Here is a 24786-nt window from a genome sequence, read left to right on the forward strand (position 1 = left end):
GTCTCAGCCCTGGTACACTGCACAAAAACACTTTGGTTCCTGCCTAAGTCATCTGATTATACCTGTAATTCTCTATAGCATTTGGCAACCTTTTTTCTTAAGTTCTGAAAACAAATCAGATCAGAAAACTATGGTATCTTTGCAAGATATGTGTGGTGAAAATAAGAAAATACAAGTCAAATAGCATCTGTCATTCATTTTTAAAAGATTCAATTTGAAGCTAGCAGGAAGTATAAGATTACAGTGACAAATGCTCTGTTTGGCCTTAATGTTTTTCAGGCATAAATGCTGTGAGTGTTTACATGAGGGGTGGTGGGAGGCTGGAACAGAGAGCAGAAATAAGAGCAATAGTATGAAATGTATGTGTTTACACTGTATATTTTTGAGACTGGAACCTGATAACAAAGGACTCCTTTCCCAGGATAGCATCCTTTCCACTTTGCTCCTAGAATTTATGTAGACAGTGCAGCATGGAGCAGGCACCTCACCAAAGTTATTGCCAAGAACTTTTCCCTATTTTCGTTCCTGAGTAACATCAGGCTTCAGTCCTTAGTGTCTCAGCTTATGAACTCTTTTCTTGACCAGGATTCAAGTGTGGTTAGACTTATGTGTGAGATCATTACAGATAGCTTTTAACTGATGGGATAATACCAAGTGATTGGGCATGGGTAAGAGAGATCATATCATCCCACACAACTCAGCACAGTGCCATGTACAATGAATGATGTCCACATGTGTAAGGGTAGGAGGTACTGGTATTCTGACTTTGGTCTATCCAGTAGTCTTCTTTTTCTAGAGATAAAAAGATCCAGTTGACAGTTGGGAGAAGGGGCTTCTCAGGCACTGGTAATGTTAAGTTTCTCAGAGTCCTAGGCTACAGGATGTGTTCAGCTGAAGAAAGTTCACTGAGTTGTACATTTATACTTTATGAAATTTTGGTACATGTATTTTAATACCATTAAAAATTGTAAACAGTCATTTTTCAAGAGGTAGGAAAACCAATACTTGTATTTTAGATATTCCATTTTCATGTTTCACTAGGAAAAATAAGGATTTTGGACCCCTTCTGTAAAATATTACTCAAGTAATGAACTGAACTAGCCAACAGGACAGGAAAAGAGAACAGAAAAGCCTCAAGAACTGAACTGCTATCAGGGACTAGATCCCTGCTCCCAGAACTCTAAGTGAGTTAGAATTTTAGAAACAAGCCCACTGGATATGCAAGAAGCCTCTTATTTCTATTCAGAAATGCACTTCCAAAGCTGGACGGCTGGCACAATAAGCTTAGTGAATAATGGGTTCACAATTTCAATTTATTATCAAAATATTTCCATCATGACAAATCTGAACAGACAGGAGACGCAGAGCTACATAAATGCAGTTGTGCCCTTTTATCACAGCCACCCTCAGAGAAGATTTCATTTTGAAAATCCTGCTTATAAACTACAACTCTTATGTTATCTTTAAACCACAACTCTTATGTACCTCTAGCCAACTGTCCCGGGGCAGTTTTTAACCCAAAGTTTGTGCTTAAAGCTGTTCATCAATATGATTTATAAGTTTAAAAAGTCTCAAATTTTTATCTGTATATCATTTTACAGACCTTGTTGCTTCATTAACTATTTATCTTGGTCTGAAGCTTCAATATTCAATGGTTACTTATAATAACAATTATTTAGTCATAAATGTAGTTAACAATTAAATATAAAAATTATTATTTATACATTACTACAAATCTCTTAAAAAGACCAAGTTTTGAGAGAGAACAAGAAACTGCTTAGAAAACTGCAGGGAGCCTCAAGAATCTCATTATGGAAACAGGTACAACAAAAAACAGTTTTAGACATTCATTTTAGCCCTAAGAGTGTTTAGAATACTCTCAGAATGAATAACTGATAACTGGTAAAATTAGATTAAAACTATGTTGAGTCCCAAGGCCCCAATATGTATAAGATTTCTTTGGAAGAGTTCTGAAGGAGTGTAAATGTTGCAAATAAAGGTAAAAATAGGTACACAGGCTTCACATTTTTAGCTCTTATGTTACTGCTGTACTTTCGGAGCCAAGTGAATTATTCTACCTTTTCTTTCTCCCTTTGATTAGAAATTCCGGTCCACATCAAGAGACAACATCAAATTGGCAGATCATATGGGAAACCGAAATGAATGGTAATATTCTGTCCAGAGATTAAGCATAATTTACACAGTGAGAATGAGTGATTTGATAGACCCCTCCTCCCTCCACACCTTTTCCAGAATAACCTAACTTCATTTGTATTGCCATGTTCTCACCCCTGTGAACTACCTCCATATAATCAGTGACCTCTCTGACCCCTTCTCTCTTGGAAAGAGTTCCCCATTTCTGTGATTTGGGCAAGCTTAGCCAAGGGCTGCACCACTTCTGAAGATTACCAAACCCGGCATTTCTTTTCTGGATTCATGTATGAATTCTTGCGACAATGGAAGGCTTCTGAAAACTGAGGAGAGTTCTGCAAAGTCCCAATAATCCTGGGAAACAAACAAAAATCACCATCAGCATTTGACACTCATGTCCATACCATGTAAGAGCTCTACAGAATTTATGTAGATCAACTGAGTGAGTTTGGAACTTTCAGTTTAAAAGGAAATTAAAACAAAACAAACAAACAAAAAAAACCTGGTAGAATGAGCACACTCCTTTTCATTAACAGAATGTTTAAATAGAGAGATGGCAAACTACAGGGGTTAAGTGCACAGATTTTGAAGACAGACCGCATGCTCTGAATCCCAGTTATGAGCTGTTTTTATTTAGCCTGTCTGTGCCTCAGTTTCCTTTTCTGTAAAATGCATATAATAATATTACCTGCATTTTAAGCTTGGTTTGGGGAGCTAATTTATAAATACTCTATATATTTTGGTAGGATAAATGAATAATTCAAGTTTGGAAGTGCAGTTATTTTAAGAAGAATTTGGTCAAAGAATAAAATTATGATTTCTTAAAAAGCAGAGACATTACTTTGTCAACAGAGGTCCATCTAATCAAGGGTATGGTTTTTCCAGTAGTCGTGTATGGATGTGAGAGTTGGACCATAAAGAAAGCTAATTGCCAAAGAATTGATGCTTTTGAACTGTGGTGTTGGAGAAGACTCTTGAGAGTCCCTTGGACTGCAAGGAGATCTAAGCAGTCCATCCTAAAGGAGATCAGTCCTGGGTGTTCATTGGAAGGACTGATGCTGAAGCTGAAACTCCAATACTTTGGCCACCTGATGCGAATAACTGACTCATTGGAAAAGACCCTGATGATGGGAAAGATTGAAGGCAGGAGGGGAAGGGGATGACAGAGGATGAGATGGTTGGATGGCATCACTGACTCAATGGACATGCTGCTACTGCTGCTGCTGCTAAGTCACATTGAGTAAACTCCGGGAGTTGGTGATGGACAGAGAGGCCTGGCGTGCTACAGTCCATGGGGTCACAGAGTTGCACATGACTGAGTGACTGAACTGAACTGAATATATCTTGAAAGGTATCTCGGTGTAACTTTATGATAGACTTTAAATAGGTATCTGTTGGTTTAATAGGGAAAATAACAATTATTTTCCCTTCCCCCTCAAAGAACCCCATAGATATCAGAAATTGGATTTAGCCTGAGAAACTGGGAAGGGTTGGCAAAATGCCAATTTCCTCTTATCTTTGAACCCCAATAGGCAAAACAACACTGTCCAACTCACTATTGGCACCAAGCATTATTTGAAGGACATGGGTCAGTACAGTGATGGAGAGGTGATGTTTTCCCATCAACCATGAACCAGCTCCTTCTCTTCTCTTTCCACTGGGACCATCCCACCTCAGCCACCTTGGGTTGGGGGTATGGGGTTAAGAGACAAGCAAACTGGAGTGGTCGGAAGACTATGAACATGTTCTAACTTGCTGAGATCTCCCTACATGGGCAGATATACAAACTGCATGACTGCTGTTTCGTTACTAAGTTGTGTCCGACTCTCTGAGACCTGCGGATTGCAGCCCATCAGGCTCTTCTGTCCATGAGATTTGCCAGGCAAGAATACTGGAGAGGGTTGCCATTTCCTTTTTTGAACTGTATACATCCCAACATTTCTCTCCCCTTCTAACCTATTTTCCACACAGCAGTCAGTGATGTTATAAGTCAGAAAGAGAAAAACAAATATTGTAAATTAATGCATATATGTGGAATCTAGAAAAATGGTACAGGTGAATCTATTTGCAAAGCAGAAATAGGGACACAGATGTGGAGAACAAACCTATGGACACCAGGCAGGAAAAGGAGGGGTCAAGTGAACTGGGAGACTAGGATTGACATATATACAATACTATGTATAAACAGATGATTAATGAGAACCTACTGTATAACACAGGGAGCTCTACTTAATGCTCTGTGGTGACCTAAATGGGAAGGAAATTCAAGAAAGAGGGGATATATGTATGCCAGATTCACTTTGCTGTACAGCAGAAAATAGTACAACATTGTAAATCAACTATACTGCAATAAAAATTTTGAAAGTATTTAAATCAGTACTTCTTTTACTTATAACCTTCTAGAGACTTGAAGAAAATCCAAACTCCCTTCCATCATCTCCAATGTCCTGAGGGCTCCAGCCTACCTTCCAGCCTCCTCATGATCTGTTTCCCCTATTCCTCATTAGGCTCAAACTACATGGATCCACCTTCCATTATGCAAACTGGCTAAGCCCTTGCCCTTGTCTGGCATTGTGCCTGCCGACCCCACTCCCTGCAAAGTTACTCCCCAGTGACTATGCAGCTAACTCCCCATTGACTATGCGGCTAACTCCTCAACCCCTGCTTCAACACATCATCTTAGAGGCCTTCTTGGAATACTGTCCATGTGAGCCCCTCTCACCTGTACCAGCCTCATCACAGCACTTATCATGAAATGTGATCACTTTTTTCTCCTTCTTTCCTTCCTGACATACTCTTGACACTGTAATCTCTATAAGGACAACATATGGAGTATACTTTGCTCCCTGCCGCTCCACCACAGCTTAGCACAGTCCTCATTTATTGCAGAACTCCAGAAATAACAAATGAGCCCGTCACCTGGTCATGGTGATTACATGTAGAGTAACAGGATATTATGAAGAGAAACAAAACTCAGTGTTTTCGGTTTATTTGTTACAGTGAACCAACAGGAGGGAAAAAAGAAAGCATTTCCTCCCCCTGTTTCTTTCCACATCAAATTTGTAAAACTCCTACTTCCTAATGTGTAACCCACCACCACATCAGTTATTTCTCAAATTTTCCATTCAGGGAAGATGTAAACTTTTTTGGTTGTATGTTTTTGAGGACTCCTAGAGCAATCTTGGGGCTATCCTGGTGGGTTAGACAGTAAAGAACCCGCCTGCAATTCAGGAGATGCAGAAGACACAGGTTTCATCTCTGGGTTGGGAAGATCCCCTGTAGAAAGGCATGGCAACCCACTCCAGTATTCTTGCCTGGAGAATCCCATGGACAGAGGAACCTGAGCCCATGGGGCTGCAAAGAGTCAGACACGACTGAGTGATCTGTCATGCATGAACTCAGAGCAGTATTAAAGATCAAAAGGAATCTTGCCAGCATGAAGTGGAGTAGGGGAGAGGGGTAGAGCAGAAGAATTTACATCTATCTGTTCACTGGCTGAAGAGGAAGGTCTCCTCAAGCCTGAAGAGGGGCCCAGTAAAGGCAGGTTGTGTGAATGACAAGGATGTATCTGCCTCTCTGAGCAGGGTCCAGAGAGGACCCCTGATATGATGGTACATGGCTGTCAGTGAGGCTGAACATCAAGAGCAGTGGTTGCTGTCTAGCTTGACCATGACCACCGGAAGGAAATGGAGCCACTTGACTTCACATAGGACGAGAGGACTGCAAGGATGCCAACACCCATGGCAGGCCAGAGAAAGAGGTAATTCCCTTATTTCTAGGCTCATGAGATGCCTTTGGATTCCTGTAGGACCCTAAGAAGGAGTACACTGAAAATGACTGAAACTGAATTTTTCACCTCCTGGCTTAGGGTGGGAGCTTAGAGTTTGAATTAATTTGATTAATAATAATAAAAATGTCCATGGTGTCATTTCTTACACTTGAAAGTTCATGAACAAATTTACTCGATACCTGGTTAAAGTGATCATACATATAACAATAAGAAGATTTCAGATATCAGGGATTTACAGTAGTACTTAGTCTTTAAGGTTCTAGGCTCATAGACTCGGAGTTAGAGAAAGGCTTTGGTTCATTTAATCTGATCCTCTTCCTTCATTAGAAACCCTAAGTGCTTGCTGAGGGACAGTATGCTGGTGGTCTGACTATTCTAACTGAGGAGCAAGCTCCCTGATGGATGGGGTCATGAGCATTTGAGCATCACTGGCTGGAAGAGCTGCTCTCTTTGCTCTTATTTTATTAATATTTTTTCAAGAGATAGTTATCTTAGATATCACCACATGGGGATAAGTACTTCAGTAAAAATGTCCAAACCCAAGACTTAATTCTACCTCTCTCTTAAAAATATTAAAGACATTTAAAGGAATATACCTCAAAACAAGAAAGCCCACAAAACACCACTGGGAGTTGGCCATGCAATGACACCCAAAGTAAGGGACACTCAGGCCTCCATTTCCATTCCAGTTCCTTTCTTTCCATCCAAAAACTTCAGATAATCTGATTCTGAAAAACTAGGTCAACAATGTACCAGGGCTTCACTTACTTTCCTAGGACTCTGATTAATGCTTGGTTGTTTATAACATCAACTCTTTGGATGGATGACATAAATAGTCTATTTCAAAAAGTAGATACATTATTGATTAACATAAATTTCTTCTCTAAGAATGGGATCATATTTCATAATTTTTTAACACTATATGAAGACTATGCAATGTTTGTGTTTATAATAACAGGAGACAATAACATCTTTTATTATTTCCTAAAGTAATTTTCTTGAAAATTTTAGTTTATTCTATAACATATATATTACTGCTATTTTATCATATTCCTACTGTTTATTACCTTGGCAAATAATCACTTGTACTGAAAATACCTAAGAGATGTGGAGTTGAACATCATGTAATCAAGAATGAACTTTATCTACCACATATCTGACTACTCCTGCTTGAAACTAACTGTTTTTTTAATGACTGAATGAGCTTTTAACAATTTATGAGTTCTCTGAAAATCTTTTGCTACTTTTTTAAAACAGACAACAGGGCTACAAGGTTAACTAGCTTCATTCATGAATAAACTTTTCAAAATTTATCATTAACTAACGTTCATGATTCTTTTAAGGTAAGGTCACATTGGTCCACATGTGTTCCACTATAAACTCATCAAGAAATGAATGTGTGAATAGATTCGCAGGCATTGGCTAAAGATAAGTAAGTGCTAAAAGAAATTCTACAAGACCCACTAAAATCCATACCATGTATAAAATACCAGAAATGAATCCTACTATTTAAAGTAAATGGAGGAAACATCAGTATATCAAAGAGGGTTTAGCTTAGGCATGCTAAATCATAGAATGTGCTGTGCTGTGCTTAGTCACTCAGTCATGTCCGACTCTTTGCGACCCCTTGGACTATAGCCCACCAGGCTCCTCTGTCCATGGAGATTCTCCAGGCAAGAATACTGGAATGGGTTGCCATGCCCTCCTCCAGGGGATCTTCCCAACCCAGGGATCAAACCCAGGTCTCCCACGTTGCAGGCAGATTCGTTACCATTTGAGCCACCAGGGAAGCCCGAGAATACCGGGGTGCGTAGCCTATCCCTTCTCCAGGAGATCTTCCCAACCCAGGGATTGAACCCAGGTTTCCCATGTTACAGGCAGATTCTTTACCATCTGAGCCACCAGGGAAGCCCAAGAATACTGGAGGTGGGTAGCCTATCCCTTCTCCAGGGGATCATCCCAACCCAGGAAATAGAACTGGGGTCTGCTGCATTGCAGGTGGATTCTTTACCAGTTGAGCCACCAGGGAAGCCCAAATCATAGAATAATAAGGAACAAAATAGCCACATTACTTTAAATGTCTATTCATTTTAAATATTCATTAGAAAGAATATTCTTTAAAAAATATTAGATATTAAGCTGTGGTAAACATTTCTAGCATTAATAGTGGTGTAGGATCTATCTAAGAAAAAGAAATGCAAAAAAGCAAAATGGCTGCCTGAAGAGGCCTTACAAATAGCTGTGAAGAGAAGAGAAGTGAAAACAAAGGAGGAAAGGAAAGATATAGCTATTTGAATGCAGGGCTCCAAAGAATAGCAAGGAGAGATAAGAAAGCCTTCCTCAGTGATCAATGCAAAGAAATAGAGGAAAACAATAGAATGACAACGACAAGTGATCTCTTTAAGAAAATCAGAGATGCCAAGGGAACATTTCATGCAAAGATGGGCTCAGAGGACAGAAATGGTATGGACCTAACAGAAGCAGATGATATTAAGAAGAGGTGGCAAGAATACACAGAAGAACTGTACAAAAAAGATCTTCACAACCCAGATAATCACAATGTATGATCAATCACCTAGAGCTAGACATCCTGGAATGTGAAGTCAAGTGGACCTTAGGAAGCATCACTAAGAACAAAGCTAGTGGAGGTGATGGAATTCCAGTTGAGCTATTTCAAATCCTAAAAGATGATGCTGTGAAAGTGCTGCACTCAATATGCCAGCAAATTTGGAAAACTCAGCAGTGGCCGCAGGACTGGAAAAGGTCAGTTTCCATTCCAATCCCAAAGAAAGGTGATGCCAAAGAATGTTCAAACTACTGCACAATTGCACTCATCTCACATGCTAGCAAAGTAATGCTCAAAATTCTCCAAGTCATGTTTCAGCAATACGTGAACGGTGAACTTCCTGATGTTCAAGCTGGTTTTAGAAAAGGCAGAGGAACCAGAGATCAAATTGCCAACATCTGCTGGATCATTGAAAAATCAAGAGAGTTCCAGAAAAACATCTATTTCTGCTTTATTGACTATGTCAAAGCCTTTGACCGTGTGGATCACAATAAACTGTGGAAAATTCTTAAATCAAGATTGCTGGGAGAAATATCAATAACCTCACATATGCAGATGATACCACCCTTATGGCAGAAAGTGAAGAAGAACTAAAGAGCCTCTTGATGAAAGTGAAAGAAGAGAGTGAAAAAGTTGGCTTAAAGCTCAACATTCAGAAAACTAAAACCATGGCATGTGGTCCCATCACTTCATGGCAAATAGATGGGGAAACAGTGTCAGACTTTATTTTTTGGGGCTCCAAATCACTGCAGATGGTAATTGCAGCCATGAAATTAAAAGATGCTTGCTCCTTGGAAGGAAAGTTATGACCAACCTAGACAGCATATTAAAAAGCAGAGACATTACTATGCCGAGTAAGGTCCGTCTAGTCAAGGCTATGGTTGTTCCAGTGGTCATGTATGGATGTGAGAGTCGGACTATAAAGAAAGCTGAGTGCCAAAGAATTGATGCTTTTGAACTGCAGTGTTGGAGGAGAATCTTGAGAGTCCCTTGGACTGCAAGGAGATCAGTCCTGAGTGTTCACTGGAAGGACTGATGCTGAAGCTGAAACTCCAATACTTTGGCCACCTGATGCGAAGAGCTGACTCAATTGTACAGACCCTGATGCTGGGAAAGATTGAGGGCAGGAGGAGAAGGGGACGACAGAAGATGAGATGGTTGGATTGCATCACTGACTCAATGGACATGAGTTTGGGTAAATTCTGGGAGTTGGTGATGGACAAGGAAGCCTGGCATGCTGCAGTCCACAGGGTCGCAAAGAGCTGGACATGACTGAGTGACTGAACTACTACTACTAGGATCTATAAAATATACTTTATTCTGGTTAGAGGATGATCTCAAGCAATCTAAGTATCTAGATTAGCACCCATACTATTTAGGAAGCAGACATGGGTATCGTTTTTGTCTATTTGGATTTACTTTAAAAAATGATCAGACCCTTATATCTTATATAGAAATATTATATCTGAATACCCTTAGAAACATATTTATAGATTGTATAATAAATAGTATCATAGCAACCATTCCTTGAAGTGAGTGTAAAGAGCTAACAAAAACTAGATTTCAAAATGCAGTCATTTAAATTTCTAGAATATCAGGAGGAAAGGTTTTTACTTTAAATACTAAATTTTAAAGTACATAAGACTTTAGTTAGGAGGAATAAAATAATTATAGCCTAAACCTAGTGTTGTGTGTGAGCTTCCCAGGTGGCTCAGTGGTAAAGAATCCAGCTTTAATGCAAGAGATGCAGATTTGATCTGTGAGTCGGGTAGATCCCCTAGCGTATAAAATGGCAACTGGCTCCAGTATTCTTGTCTGGAAAATCCCAGACATGGGATTCTGGCGGGCTACAGTCCATGGGTTGCAACGACTCAAACACAACAAAGCAACTGAGCGCGCATGCACACGCACACGCCCACACGCACACACACACACACACACACACTCACAATGTGGTTCTATAGATTCAACTTTATAGCAACTATACTTGGCCTTATACTTTTGATAGTGTGGTTATTTAAGCATAAAGTTACAAAATCTCCCTTCACTTTAGGAATATTTCTACAGAAACCACTACACACAATTTTTCAATAGCAACTCAGTGTCTATTAGTTTTTAAGGTTCTTTAAAAAAAATGTATTTTACTTTGTACAGCCAGGAAGCAGCCTGTTTCCAAAACTAAATGTGACCTCAAGCTTTTGCCAAGGAAATCCCTTTACCTCCAGAGAAAATAATAATTTTCCTGGAAAAAAGATTACCATTCCACTTACCCTTTTATAAAAAATCAACACATACTTCTCTTATTAGGAATGAAAAATAGTCAAAGAGGCATCTTTGGGCCAGAACAAAGAAACTAAAAGTTACAAATAATTTTGCATATTTATAACAAAACACTATTTTCAGTTTAAAATTGGAGGTGGAAAAAAATTCCTTGTTTACATATATGATCACTTACTGGTGATCAGTTATTGACATTTTGAACTATGCAGACATAAGAAATGAGAAAACAAACCCCCAAAACCCTTGACTGTCAGCTAATAGGGAATGTCTGCAAAATCCATACGCTTTATTCAGAGGAACTCTTATTCTGTTCACATTTCTCTCACATAAAAGTAATTCAGGTACTAATTTTCAAGCACATATATGCAATAGAGATTTTATATACATTAACATTAAACCCCCAAGCAACTCTCACTATAATTGACTTCTCATTTTATATATCAAGAAATTGAAACCCAGAGGTTAAGAAACAGCTCATAAATGGCAGAGCCCTGAATGGAACTCAGCGTTTTTCTTAATTTAAGGCTTGCATTCATTTTCTGCCATAACCTGTAGGATATGTTTTTTGAGCCAACAGGAATGGAGAACTGGGATGGCTGAAGGCAGGCAATTTCATAATAAGAAAAAAAAATACTAGGGAAGAGACAACAAGTAAAAATCCTAATAAAAAACCTTAACTGAAAAGTAAAAAAAGTCACTATAATGGCTCTACAGTGTAGGAGTAACTCCACATGTTACAGCCTCTGAGGCCTTCACTAACCTAATATACAGTGAAACCGTTAAGTATTACTCATAACAAAAATCTGCATTATCAAAAAAGAAAGCTGAGGTTTTCTTTGGGATACTGTGTTAATAAGGCAGGAAGTTGGAAAATTTATTTTAAACACAGAAATTTTAATCCACTGGTTAAAATGAAAATGATAATAATCAAGAGACAAACATTAGCTGTCAAAAAATTAATATGCTACCCCTTATTCTTTGAGGATGCTGTACATACAAAGTACTAGATTAAAATTATTTAAATTAACCTCAGCTTTTTATGGATATATGCTTTGGTTCATGATGATATATAGGGCAGAGCTTTGACAGATTAGTTATGATCATTTGTGTGAGCTTATAAATACTCTCTTATCCCCGGATTGTTAGACCTTAACTTCTAAAGACTTCAGTAAGGAAAAAGACAACCTTAAAACATTAAAGCTATTGAATCACTGTTTTGCAGCAGGAATTAACATGGTATTGTAAGTCATTTATACTCGATGTATGATACAGGATGCTCGGGGCTGGTGCACTGGGATGACCCAGAGGGATGGCATGGGGAGGGAGGTGGGAGGGGAGGGGTTCAGGATGGGGAACATGTGTACACCTGTGGTGGATTCATGTTGACATATGGCAAAACCAATACAATATTGTAAAGTAATTAGCCTCCAATTAAAATAAATTTATATTAAAAAAATAAAGAAACACACTCAGAGGAAAATCTATCAGATTTGTGGTTATCAGGGGGAGGGGAATTGGATGAAGGTAGTTGAAAGGTATAAACTTCTGGTTATAAAATAAATAAGTACTAGGGATGCGATGCACAACATGACAGATAAAATTAATACTGCTGTGTGTTACACATGACAGTTAAGAGAGTAAGACGGAAGAGTTCCCATTATAAGGAAAAAGTATTGTTTTGTTTAATTTTGTATCTATTTGAGATGACAGAAGTTCAATAAAGTTATTAATGTTATGGTAATCACTTCATGATGTATACAATTTGAACCATTATGCTATACATCTGAAACTTATATTGTGCTGTATGTTAATTATATCTCAATAAAACTGGAAGTAAAATTTTAAAAATAAAAATGAAAAAAAACCTAAAAATTACAAAACCATAATGAGAATTGGTCCAGGGATTATGCTGCTCATGGCTCAGACAGTAAAGGATCTGCCTGCAATGCAAGAGACAGGGGTTCGATCCCTGGGTTGGGAAGATCCCCTGGAGAAGAGAACGGCTGCTCACTCCAGTATTCTTGCCTGGAGAATTCTATGAACAGAGGAGCCTGGCGGGCTGCAGTCTGTGGGGTTGCAAAGAGTTGGAGTGACTAAGTGACCAGCACTTCCCTTTTTTATATAAAAAAGAACCTAATTTGTGCATCCTAGCAAGGATAAATTTAGTTTGCACTAAACATATAATAGGCATACAATAGTCAATTATTGAATGAATGAATTTGAAAAAACTGTTAAGACAAATATTAAATGGTGATGATGATATAAGAATAAGATGAGTAAATTCTTTAATTTTAAATATGCTTTTTTATTATTTCACAATTGAATGTGCATTTTTTTCAGGAGTGAATGATCTGGGTAGTATGTTTATGTTTGTTTTAGGAGAAGCTTTTAAAATTAGCCCATGAGTTTTCTTTTGTTCTCAAACTGTTTCCCAATAAGCCTACAGAAATTTTAATTTGTTTTTCACACATTCATGCCTGAGAGGTGCTGCTGCTGATCAGTAAGTCAGTGATGAAGAGTTTAGTACCCGAGGAAGAGGTGGAAATTAAGAACTCAGCCCTAAAACAGACACACAAGGATTTACAATTTAACATTCAAATGACAGTTGGTTGATCTTCCTTCAATCTGGTGTTTTCTTAGGTTTTCTGAATTGGGAAGGACTTTGCTGCTGCTGCTGCTAAGTCACTTTAGTCGTGTCCAACTCTGTGCGATCCCATAGACGGCAGCCCACCAGGCTCCCCCGTCCCTGGGATTCTTCAGGCAAGAACACTGGAGTGGTTTGCCATTTCCTTCTCCAATGCAAGAAAGTGAAAAGGGAAAGTGAAGTCACTCAGTCGTGTCCCACTCTTTGCGACCCCATGGACTGCAGCCTACCAGGCTCCTTCATCCATGGGATTTTCCAGGCAAGAGTACTGGAGTGGGGTGCCATTGCCTTCTCCAGGGAAGGACTTTAGATACCTTATAACTCAACCTTCTACTCTGCACAGAGTAGAATTTTCCTCCAGCCTCCCTGCCAGGCTGTTCTCTGACCTCTGCTTCATCATACTCTTTCCTGGAGTTTTGGGAACAACTTTACTCCAAGTTGGGACCTTTTAATTACCAGAAAATTTTCCTCTGTGTTGAATGGAAATCTTTTTGGAACAGCTACTCACTGGTTCTAGACCTTTGCCTTTTGTAGCCTCTTAGAAATGTCTCTGCTAGCTTTAAATAGAGCCGCTGTTCTGAGGTGACATCTTTGTTGGAATTCATTAACAACTGGGCCTGGGTCATATACAGTCTGAGGATAAGAGCAGTCAAGGCTATGCTTATGTAAACCTGACATTTATCTTGATGTGTTTGGTTAATTCTTTCTGAGACCCTCAAAAAACAAAAAGAAAAAAAAAAAAAGAAAGGAAAAAGAAAAGCACTGGATTTCCAAATTGTACAGAATCAGAGTCAAAAACAACCCTCCAAATCTGAAATCATGGAGCCAATATTGGAGCACTTTGACACTATTGATATGCACACACCTGAAATTGCCTGGACTGTGCACATCTGTTTTAATGGAGTTGAGTGCATACTCTGTCCTGTAGGTTCCACACCACACCTAGAGATAGAAATAGACAAAGGAAAGCAGTGAGCTCAGGTTGCAGCGAGGATTATTTGTTTGGGCAGTTTGGAAGAAAAGCAAACTTCCTATTGCAAAAATTAAATAGAAATCCTGCATTCCACAACCAATTACTCTTCAAATAATGTTTAATAATAGGCAACCAGAAACATAATTATCATTAATATGGTCTGACAGACTATTACACACAATGAAAGTCAGTCAATCAAATGCTCTGCCACAACTGATTAAAATAAGAAGACTCAGTATGCAATATCTAACTTAGTATGAAATTATAACTCAAAATGATTTTCATATCTATCAATCAAGAAAGATAACAATACCTGGGCAAAATTCAGGAAGAACAGTTGTCTGTGATTTAGGTCAAGTCCAGGAAGTAACTTTTCTTCACCATGCTTTTTAACATAGTTTTGATAGGCCTAGGCAGTTAACGAAATAGAAACATGATGTTTACAATTTCTAAATTTATACATAAACCTATTTGAAGATCATATGACCAAGTAATTAACATCAGAATCACCACAATAATACATTTAGTTATGGCAACCTTCAAGTATTTAATGGATTAGAAAGACATCTAGAATTTATTTACAAATACTCTGAAAAGAATAAGATTAATGATTAACATGATAAAAGCCTAGCTAATGTCAGAAAATCAACAAATGTTGACTGAATGAAAGGATGGATTTACATAAGTGATGGAAAACTTATCTAAATGTTGTTCTATAGATGAGTAAGTCTAGCCAGTTGGAAGAAAGAGTAGCCAAGAGAATCTGTAATTTCTATACTTGACTGGGGTTATCACTCTCAATAAAAAGAGATTCACAACAGATTTCATTTGAGAGATTCTTGAGAAAAGTTAAGGGAGTCTCCTGAGATTTCTTAGAGGTTTAGCACCATATGATTCTAAGAATCAGTTCAGTTCAGTTGCTAAGTTGTGTCCGACTCTTTGTGACCCCATGAATCGCAGCACGCCAGGCCTCCCTGTCCATCATCAACTCCCGGAGTTCACCCAGACTCACGTCCATCCAGTCAGTGATGCCATCCAGCCATCTCATCCTCTGTCGTCCCCTTCTCTCCTACCCCTAATCCCTCCCAGCATCAGAGTCTCTTCCAATGAGTCAACTCTTCGCATGAGGTGGCCAAAGTACTGGAGTTTCCGCTTTAGCATCATTCTTTCCAAAGAAATCCCAGGGCTGATCTCCTTCAGAATGGACTGGCTGGATCTCCTTGCAGTCCAAGGGACTCTCAAGAGTCTTCTCCAACCACAGTTCAAAAGCACCAATTCCTTGGCACTCAGCCTTCTTCACAGTCCAACTCTCACATCCATACATGACTACTGGAAAAACCATAGCCTTGACTAGATGGACCTTAGTTGGCAAAGTAATGTCTCTGCTTTCCAATATGCTATCTAGGTTAGTCATAACTTTTCTTCCAAGGAGTAAGCGTCTTTTAATTTCATGGCTGCAGTCACCATCTGCAGTGATTTTGGAGCCCAAAAAAATAAAGTCTGACACTGTTTCCACTGTTTCCCCATCTATTTCCCATGAAGTGATGGGACCGGATACCATGATCTTCATTTTCTGAATGTTGAGCTTTAAGCCAACTTTTTCACTTTCCACTTTCATTTTCATCAAGAGGCTTTTAGTTCCTCTTCACTTTCTGCCATAAGGGTGGTGTCATCTGCATATCTAAGGTTATTAAGGATGAGCAATTATTATGGCCCCTGAAGATAGGGCAAAATAAATTGAACCTCAGTCACCCTATGAAGAAGGAATTTAGATTACTAGAATGTCAGGAAATGTCCTTAATTCTTAAGGATTTATAGACATTATTGGAAAATATAGTTTTCTGCTACAAAATATACTTAAGAATGGGATGGACAACAAATTTCTGAGATGTGTTAGCTTTAACTGAATACAAAGAAAGGTGATAATTAGATACACAGAAGAGATATTTCATTTCTTCTTGCTTGTCATCAACATAGATTTTCTGCATCTCTAATGTGCAAAGCATAACAGTTCAAAAGCATCAATTCTTTAGCACTCAGTTTTCTTCACAGCCCAACTCTCACATCCATACATGACCACTGGAAAAACCATAGCCTTGACTAGACAGACCTTTGTTGGCAAAGTAATATCTCTGCTTTTTAATATGCTGTCTAGGTTGGTCATAACTTTCCTTCCAAGAAGTAAGCGTCTTTTAATTTCATGGCTGCACTCACCATCTGCAGTGATTTTGGATCCCCCCAAAATAAAGTCTGACACTGTTTCCACTGTTTCCCCATCTATTTCCCATGAAGTGATGGGACCAGATGCCATGACTTTAGTTTTCTGAATGTTGAGCTTTAAGCCAACTTTTTCACTCTCCTCTTTCACTTTCATCAAGAGGCTTTTAGTTCCTCTTCACTTTCTGCCATAAGGATGGTGTCATCTGCACATCTGAGGTTATTGATATTTCTCCTGGCAATCTTGATTCCAGCTTGTGCTTCTTCCAGCCCAGCATTTCCCATGATGTAGTCTGCATATGAGTTAAATAAGCAGGGTGACCGATTAAGGGCAGGAGGAGAAGCGGACGACAGAGGATGAGATGGCTGGATGGCATCACCAACTCTATACACTGAGTTTGGGTGAACTCTGGGAGTTGGTGATGGACAGGGAGGCCTGGCGTGCTGTGATTCATGGGGTCACAAAGAGTCAGACACGACTGAGCGACTGAACTGAACTGAACTGAACTGAACTGAATGTGCAAAAATGCCGGGGATATAGAAAAGACATGAACCTACTCCTCTGAGGGAGTTCACAAACTACCAAGAAGTATTACAAGTCAAGACTTCATATATAATAATATATTTGAACAATTGTAATTTGCTTCGTTATTATAAACCTGTACTTGTTCTACATGAGGATCTCCATGGAAGTACCCTTAACCCAGACTTTGGCTGAATTTTTACAGCAGTGATTCTCAATCTGGTTGTGTATTAGAATCACCAAGGACTATTAAAAGGGTCAATGCCTTCCACTTCCAGGCAAGATGGAGTGACTGAGACTGAATTTATGCTTCCACTGAAACAACAAAATGATAGACAAAATATATTAAACAATGGTTTGCGTGACGCTAGCCATCAGGCAAAATCTGATCTCTAGGAGACGGTAAACAAGAGGAGCCCTATGACTGCCCTAGCTTATAACTTGAGCACTCTGGACCACAAAATAGAGCAGGAAACCCCAGTGGAGCCTGGTAGACTTCTTGAATGGGTGAGGAAAAGGCATTGAGAATTCAAGGACACCAAGGACAGGGTGAAGAGGAGAAAATGCAGAGAAAGAGACTCTCCGAAATCAAACATCCCCTCAATATTCAGCTAAGTACCTGAGTATACATGCGGGCGAACTATCTAGGCTAGGGAAGGGACTGCAGAAAAGGATTAGAGATAAAATGTCTGGTACTCACACAATACAAGAATAGCAGACCTCTAGGTTCACACAGTATACCTAACACAATGCAAAAGCAAGATCTAAAAGGATCTAGCCATTTCTGAGGGATTTAACTGCACCCTAAAATAAAGCTCAAGAATATTAACAGGAGAACAAAAATTTTCTCCACCCAAAGATGCAAAATGTACAATGTCTAGCATCCAGTTTAAAAAAAAGATCAAATATTCAAAGAAGCAGTAATTTACCATCCCCCAAGGACTTGGCTGAGATTCATTCTTTTGGAAAATTTTCAGCCAGATTTATCTCCCAAGCCTCACACTTTGATCATCCTGGGTCACTGCCAATTTACAGGCCTCAGTCACCTCTCCCACATTGTTCTGATAATTCCTTTTTCCTGACCCAACCACCAAGTCTCTTCTCCCCTCCAGCCCAAACATCTTTGTCGTGAACAAATAACACTACATCTTCATCCACTACAATGAATATTCCATCCATCGTATGTCAGTAGCCTGATTCTATCCTGCGGACACCTTGTCCCCTGTGTCCTCTCACGTAACCTCTGCCTTTTTTTCCTACATGTGGGCTATCTCAGGGTTGGGAAAACAACTCAAAATCATACTCAATCCATATTTACTTCCAAGACCATTATTCCCCCACTATTTTGTGAAAAACTCTACTTTTTCCTGTGCACGTAGTATCCACTAGGCCATCTTTAATCCTGGTTCAAATCGTCAAATAATGGCATATTTTATGAAGGGTTTGAAGCTGGATCTCTAGCACCAAGAATAGTGCCCAAAACAGAGTGAAGGCCTTAGAAAGTATTGTTGAATGCAAGCCTAAATGAGAGTCTAAGGGATATTGCAACAATATACTCCTCTGCGTTTGCAGTATGGACCATTACAAGGCCACATGCAGGAACCATATCACTTCAGTCCTTCACTTATCACTATAATGGGACTGGGTTTATGTTATCATTCCCAAATACTGCTTCACCTGCCAAGAAACTGAGGGTCCTGTTCAGTATGTCAATGAATGATTCTATAATAAATCTTTTTGTAGACTATCTTTTCTGAAAAACTATCTCAGATATCATTTCTTAGAAAAATGTTGCCTCCTTTATGGAACTTGCATACCTCCTCAATGCTGTCATTATAATATTCTGTTTCCTTTTCTCCCTAGTTTCTTTGAAGCTTAGAGAATGCTTTTCAGCTCAATCCTATCAACTGTATTGCCCCCTCTTATTAGCATATATACAATCCCCTTTCTCCTTGTGTATTTTCAATTTTCTATTGTTACATGTATCTTTTGCAAAAGGCTTTAAAATGAATGATTAAATGTGATCAATATGCACTCTAACCACTAAAATGGAAAGAAAATATTACTCACTCTGTATGCTTGGCCAATACCACCATTATCAGCAATGTTTTCTCCCAGTGTATTAATTCCATTAAGCTGTTTAAAAAAAAAACAACAACAACAAAACTTAAAGATCCTTAACTATGTTTGGATTGTTAAGAAAGCATCAGTAATTCACTTAAGATTGAATACGACTTTTCAAGAGAATGCTGATGACATACATGCTCTCCATTTGCTAAGTCCCAGGAGAAGTTCCCATACTGGTACACCATGCACTGGGATAGGTCTTTAAAATTATTTGCAGACTGTTGAGTCCACCAGTCAACGAGGTCTCCATCCTTGTTAAAATTTCTGCCTGGAATATATATTTATCTAAGTAAAATGAGAACTCATTACATCAAGAGCTGCAATAAGATATCTTTAATTCAAAGTGCAAGGACTGAAATACCAAGTATGCAAGAGAACATTAACCTGGACAGATGAGTAGATAAACTGTTCTGCTTTCTCATCTAGAGTTGATAAAAACCAGACCATTGGGGCTCTCTTTGCTGATATGCCCTAGTATTAATCCAGATTAATCCAATTTTACCCACTTTGTTGTTGATGTCTCGGCCAAGGCCACCAGATAATTACTCCTGAAATCATGACTTGTTTCTGTTGGATGATTTTTGCCTGAACCAAGTCCGTTTACTTTGACGTGTTAAGATTTTTAAAGAGGTCAGTATTTCACTATGGCATTCATTTGCTATGAATTCATTTCCATTTACTAACCTTTCATTAGTAATTGTGGACTCATAGTTTTGCCCTACTTCAAGCACAAAAAGTCACCTTTAGTCTTGGAGCTTTCTTGTTGATCCTAACTACTTTGATCTTTCTCCTTCTTGAGCTTCAGCAGCATTTATACACATTATATGTTTGACACTTGATTTTGTCATCTTTTAAACAGTTATCTATGATGTAGTGAATAACGTAAGGGCTATAAAGACAGACTACCTGAACCCATATCCTGGTTCCACCAACTCTCAGTTTTGTAACTTTAACCAAGTCTTATGAGTCTATATTTTTCTGTTTGAAAAATGAAAACAGTATTAATACCTACCTGTGAAGATTGCTATATAGTTTAATTGAGTTAACAGACCCTCAGTATATCCCTCCTGTCTCCTTTTCTTCCTCTGACTTTCTGAAGCTAGGTTAAGGCTTAATTATTTTCTCTGTACTGTTCTTATTTTCTTTCCAATTATAAACTGATCTTTGCTATAGCTTCAACTCCTACCTCTTTACATATCTCATGTCTTTACTTCTATTCCTCTCAAATTTCACTGAAACTCGAAATCTATGTTGCTATTTGGAGCAGCATGTAAACATTTAATTTCCTACTGTTTGCAAGGCTGTGAACTAGATAGTAGGTGTGAGATGCAGTAAAAAAAAAAAAAAAGTCTCTGACCACAGGAAGTTTAAAAGTCCTGGGGGCACCTTACTTTCTGAGCTTACGTTTAATTTTAAGACATGGACTCTGCCCTCTAAAATTCTGGAGAGATAAGACATAATCATGAAATTAGAACAAACATTATCATTGGTGTTGACAAATATCAGTGTCTTCTCAATGTGGATATTGTTTTATTCTGTCAGAGTAAAAAGCACACATTGCTAAACCTCACTATTAGAAAATTCTGATCTTCTAAAGCAACAATTTAAAAGGAACATTAAAAGTGCAGTGATTGTTAGGCTAATGATACACTGATGAATAAATGTGTTTTATATTGATACATTATTATAACTCTTAATTAAGTTTACTAGGGTATATCTCAGGCAAATAAAAGCATCAGTTGTACTTTACCATTGTCATCGAAGCCGTGGGTGATTTCGTGTCCTATGACCATGCCAATGCCCCCATAGTTCAATGACTTAGGCTGCTGGGCACTGAAAAAGGGTGGCTGCAGAATGCCAGCTGGGAAGACTATAAGCAAAGAAGATGGTTAAAGATTGAGTGTAGTTTTGTTCTGTAATGACAGGCGTTGGATTGCCTGTTTGCCTGCTAAGCTGCTTTCCAGTATGTCGGTTTCACTTAATTGCATACAAAAGTCTTCTGTGACAGAAACAAATGCAGGTCATCTATTGGTAAGATGCTGTTATTTCATTATATTTTATTTTATCTATTTTGGGTGCACTGCCAAGGCAAGCGGGATCTTAGTTTCCCAACCAGGGATCGAACCCATGCTCCTTGTAGTGAAAGAGCAGATTCTTAAGCACCGGGCCACCAGGGAAGTCCCCAGGTCATTTACTGTTGACAGTAAAGAGTTTATCCCAGAATGCACCATATCTGTGATTTATAATCACAACTGACTGTATAACATCTGTTAAGATTGTTTTCATGCTATAAGGAATTTAGAGCAAGGGAAAATTATTATCTCATTCAGAAGGTCTTTTCTCCACTGCAAATATTTGGGAAAAAAAGTTAATAACATTAGTATTGTTTTTAACATGTCTAATAGTTTATACATCTACAATAGCTTAGTAAATAAACAGAGACAATCAAAAGTACCCCCTAATCACATAACCTCTTTAAATTTTCATTAAGGCATGTGACTATTTATTTATTTATGGTTGTTTAGTCCTTCATTTTTCATGTCTTCCTCAAAGCACCTCAAGTATTAGCTGTTTGAGAGCATAGGTTTATTTGCACGTACATGTATTTGTTTATTTGTTTTTGAGTCCATTTGAATTTTTAATTATCTGTAGCACCTTAAATTGGATAGTGCCTGGAACATAACAGGTAATAAATCAATAACTGATGAAGAAATGAGTGAATTTCTTACAGTGTCTTAAAGACTTATAAATAAATGAATTGTAATTTTTATATCTACCCTGAAATCTGTCTTAACTAGCTAATTTTCTATACTTAGACATTTCACACTGTTTAAATTTCATGTGTCACACATCAAACTCCTCATTTCCCTTCTAAGCCATCTGACTTTGATTATTTCTGCTAATAGCATGTGAAGAGTCTCAATCACTTTTTTTCTGTTTATCTTTCATGTCTCCTTTCTTTTTACAAAGTCCTTACATGATCTAGTAAGGAAAAAATCAGGTCCTGTACCTTCTTTCCAGTGGCATTTCTTCTGTTTATCTCCTCCTATCAGTCCTACTGGCCACCTTCTGAGTTCACACTCTCATTTCTTACCTGAAGAATTACTTAATCTCCTAATTGGCTTTCTTAGGTCTTCTTCCAGTCTCCCCAAATTTCAATCTATCCTAAATCTACTCTACCCTGCTAGCCAACTAAAGTTCCACTGTGGTCATTATCACTATCCTGCTAAAACACCTTGGATGGCTTATCATTGTTCCCTAACTAAAGACAGCATATTCTTCCTGGTCTTTGTCTCTATGGTGTTCTACTTCTCCACCTCCCCTATGCCCTCCCCTTCCCTCATAACATTCATAGTTTTGAGATTTTATCTTTCACATTGTAAAATTCTAGTATCCACTGAAGCATTATGTTCTGTAAGCAAAAATAAAAAATCATTAGTATCAACATCTACTATATGTAAAGGCCTGGGCTATTGCTGCATGGAACATCAAGAGCACAAAAGAAAGGCCCTTATTTTAAGAAATATAAGACCTAGTTAATACAGAGTAGCAAACATTGTTTTTTGTCATTTAGCTGGGGTGAGTATGACCTTAACTTGTAAGTGTTTCAGGGATAAATATGAGCTATTTACAGAGGAGACTTTAAGATATACACTGGGCAATTTAAGTGCTCTTTAGATGTATAAAAAATATCTGGAAAGTTGTTTTAACAATCAAAATGACTAAGTTAAAAAAAAAAAAACGCACAAAATTTTTGTGCTTGGAGAATTCTGATGAACATTATACGTCACATGGAGCTGCCTGAGCTATCAACAGTGCCAAGAAATTATTTTTAGCTTGAAATATAAAAATTATGTGCAGTACTTTATTAACCTAAAGTGAGGACTATCTCCCACACTATGTACTTTGATTAAAATCCATCCATTATATAAAATGCTCTTATGAAACACAATATTAAGACTAAACATTAACTATAAAGATCCTGCTGCTTTAATTATACCCTGATATACTTTTTCAGGCAAGTGATAAGATTTTTACGGCTCATATTAAATACTAGTCTTCAAGTTCAACTTTGCAAATCATGATTTCTCCTTTTACTCTGTCAGCTAAATATTTATGAGGATTTTACTGATTAGTCTTATCATTGTTACTAGTAGACATCCCAACTGTTGATAATTACCAACTGCTGAGTTGTGCATTTTTTATGTTCATGATAGTCAACAAGTTAGTTAGTTAAATACACCATTGGTCCATGAAACAAAAGACAGTGTTTCTCCTCACGCCTATCTCCTCACTTCCCTGGTTTATTTTTTCCAGACTGCAAGCAACTCAATTTTAGAATCTTTGATATAAAGCTCAAGAGTGCAATCAGATAAAATCAATTTTGGTGGAAAAATTAAACATTGCTCTTATATTAAATGAAATAGCAACATGTCTAGAAAAATTTACTCTTAATTCTCAAGTCTGAAAATAAGAATCCTAATGACACCACTCTTATGGCAGAAAGTGAAGAGGAGCTAAAAAGCCTCTTCATGAAAGTGAAAGAGGAGAGTGAAAAAGTTGGCTTAAAGCTCAACATTCAGAAAATGAAGATCATGGCATCTGATCCCACCACTTCATGGGAAATAGATGGGGAAACAGTGGAAACAATGTCAGACTTTATTTTTGGGGCTCCAAAATTACTGCAGATGGTGACTGCAGCCATGAAATTAAAAGATGCTTACTTCTTGGAAGGTAAGTTATGACCAACCTAGATAGCATATTCAAAAGCAGAGACATTACTGTGCCAACAAAGGTCCCTCTAGTCAAGGCTATGGTTTTTCCAGTGGTCATGTATGGATGTGAGAGTTGGACTGTGAAGAAAGCTAAGGGCCGAAGAATTGATGTTTTTGAACTGTGGTGTTGGAGAAGACTCTTGAGAGTCCCTCGGATGGCAAGGAGATCCAAATAGTCAATTCTAAAGGAGATTAGTCTTGGGTGTTCATTGGAAGGACTGATGCTAAAGCGAAACTCCAATACTTTGGCCACCTCATGTGAAGAGTTGACTCATTGGAAAAGACACTGATGCAGGGAGGGATTAGGGGCAGGAGAAGGGGACGACAGAGGATGAGATGGCTGGATGGCATCACCAACTTGATGGACATGAATTTGAGTAAACTCCAGGAGTTGGTGATGGACAGGAAGGCCTAGTGTGCTGCGATTCATGGGGTCGCAAAGAGTCAGACATGACTGAGCGGCTGACTGAACTGAAGGATGAGTAAGACAATTTTACAAAGTTTAATTATGTCAAGGTAGTCATAGATCACTCAGGCTGAATATACTATAAATTACTTATAAATTACCTAAAATTGGAAAAGAATTTTGTTGTTATTGAAAAAGGAGAATGCAGCAGTAGTTAAGACTTCTCAAATGACTTGTCATTTCCTTGGATAAGACTTGAAATTTTAATAAGGTGATTGGATAGTGCCTGAAACTTACAGAGAAACACTTGACAAAACATTCAAGTGCAGCTTTT

At 38.2% G+C, this 24786-nt stretch overlaps 1 protein-coding gene across 36 annotated transcripts in view; it reads right to left on the minus strand.

Moving 5' to 3' along the window:
• Window positions 1–1295: 1295 nt before the first annotated feature.
• Window positions 1296–24786, minus strand: part of MME (membrane metalloendopeptidase) — a 108505-nt gene continuing 85014 nt past the window's right edge. For 32 of the 36 annotated variants that reach the window (XM_015092585.3, XM_015092581.3, XM_060394537.1 and 29 more), the window contains 6 exons: window positions 21022–21141; window positions 19406–19539; window positions 19215–19280; window positions 14718–14813; window positions 14297–14373; window positions 1296–2505 (listed from right to left, as the gene is read on the minus strand). In XM_015092585.3, coding sequence (XP_014948071.1) covers window positions 2406–2505; window positions 14297–14373; window positions 14718–14813; window positions 19215–19280; window positions 19406–19539; window positions 21022–21141 — 593 coding nt within the window. In that variant the 3' untranslated portion in view covers window positions 1296–2405. Of the gene's footprint in view, window positions 14374–14717; window positions 14814–19214; window positions 19281–19405; window positions 19540–21021; window positions 21142–24786 lie in introns of all 36 variants that reach the window. The other 4 variants (XM_060394512.1, XM_060394507.1, XM_060394456.1 and 1 more) reach the window with 1 other exon arrangement.

Source organism: Ovis aries, chromosome 1 (genome assembly GCF_016772045.2).
Source record: "Ovis aries strain OAR_USU_Benz2616 breed Rambouillet chromosome 1, ARS-UI_Ramb_v3.0, whole genome shotgun sequence".
In the NCBI taxonomy this organism is placed as follows: Eukaryota; Metazoa; Chordata; class Mammalia; order Artiodactyla; family Bovidae; genus Ovis; species Ovis aries.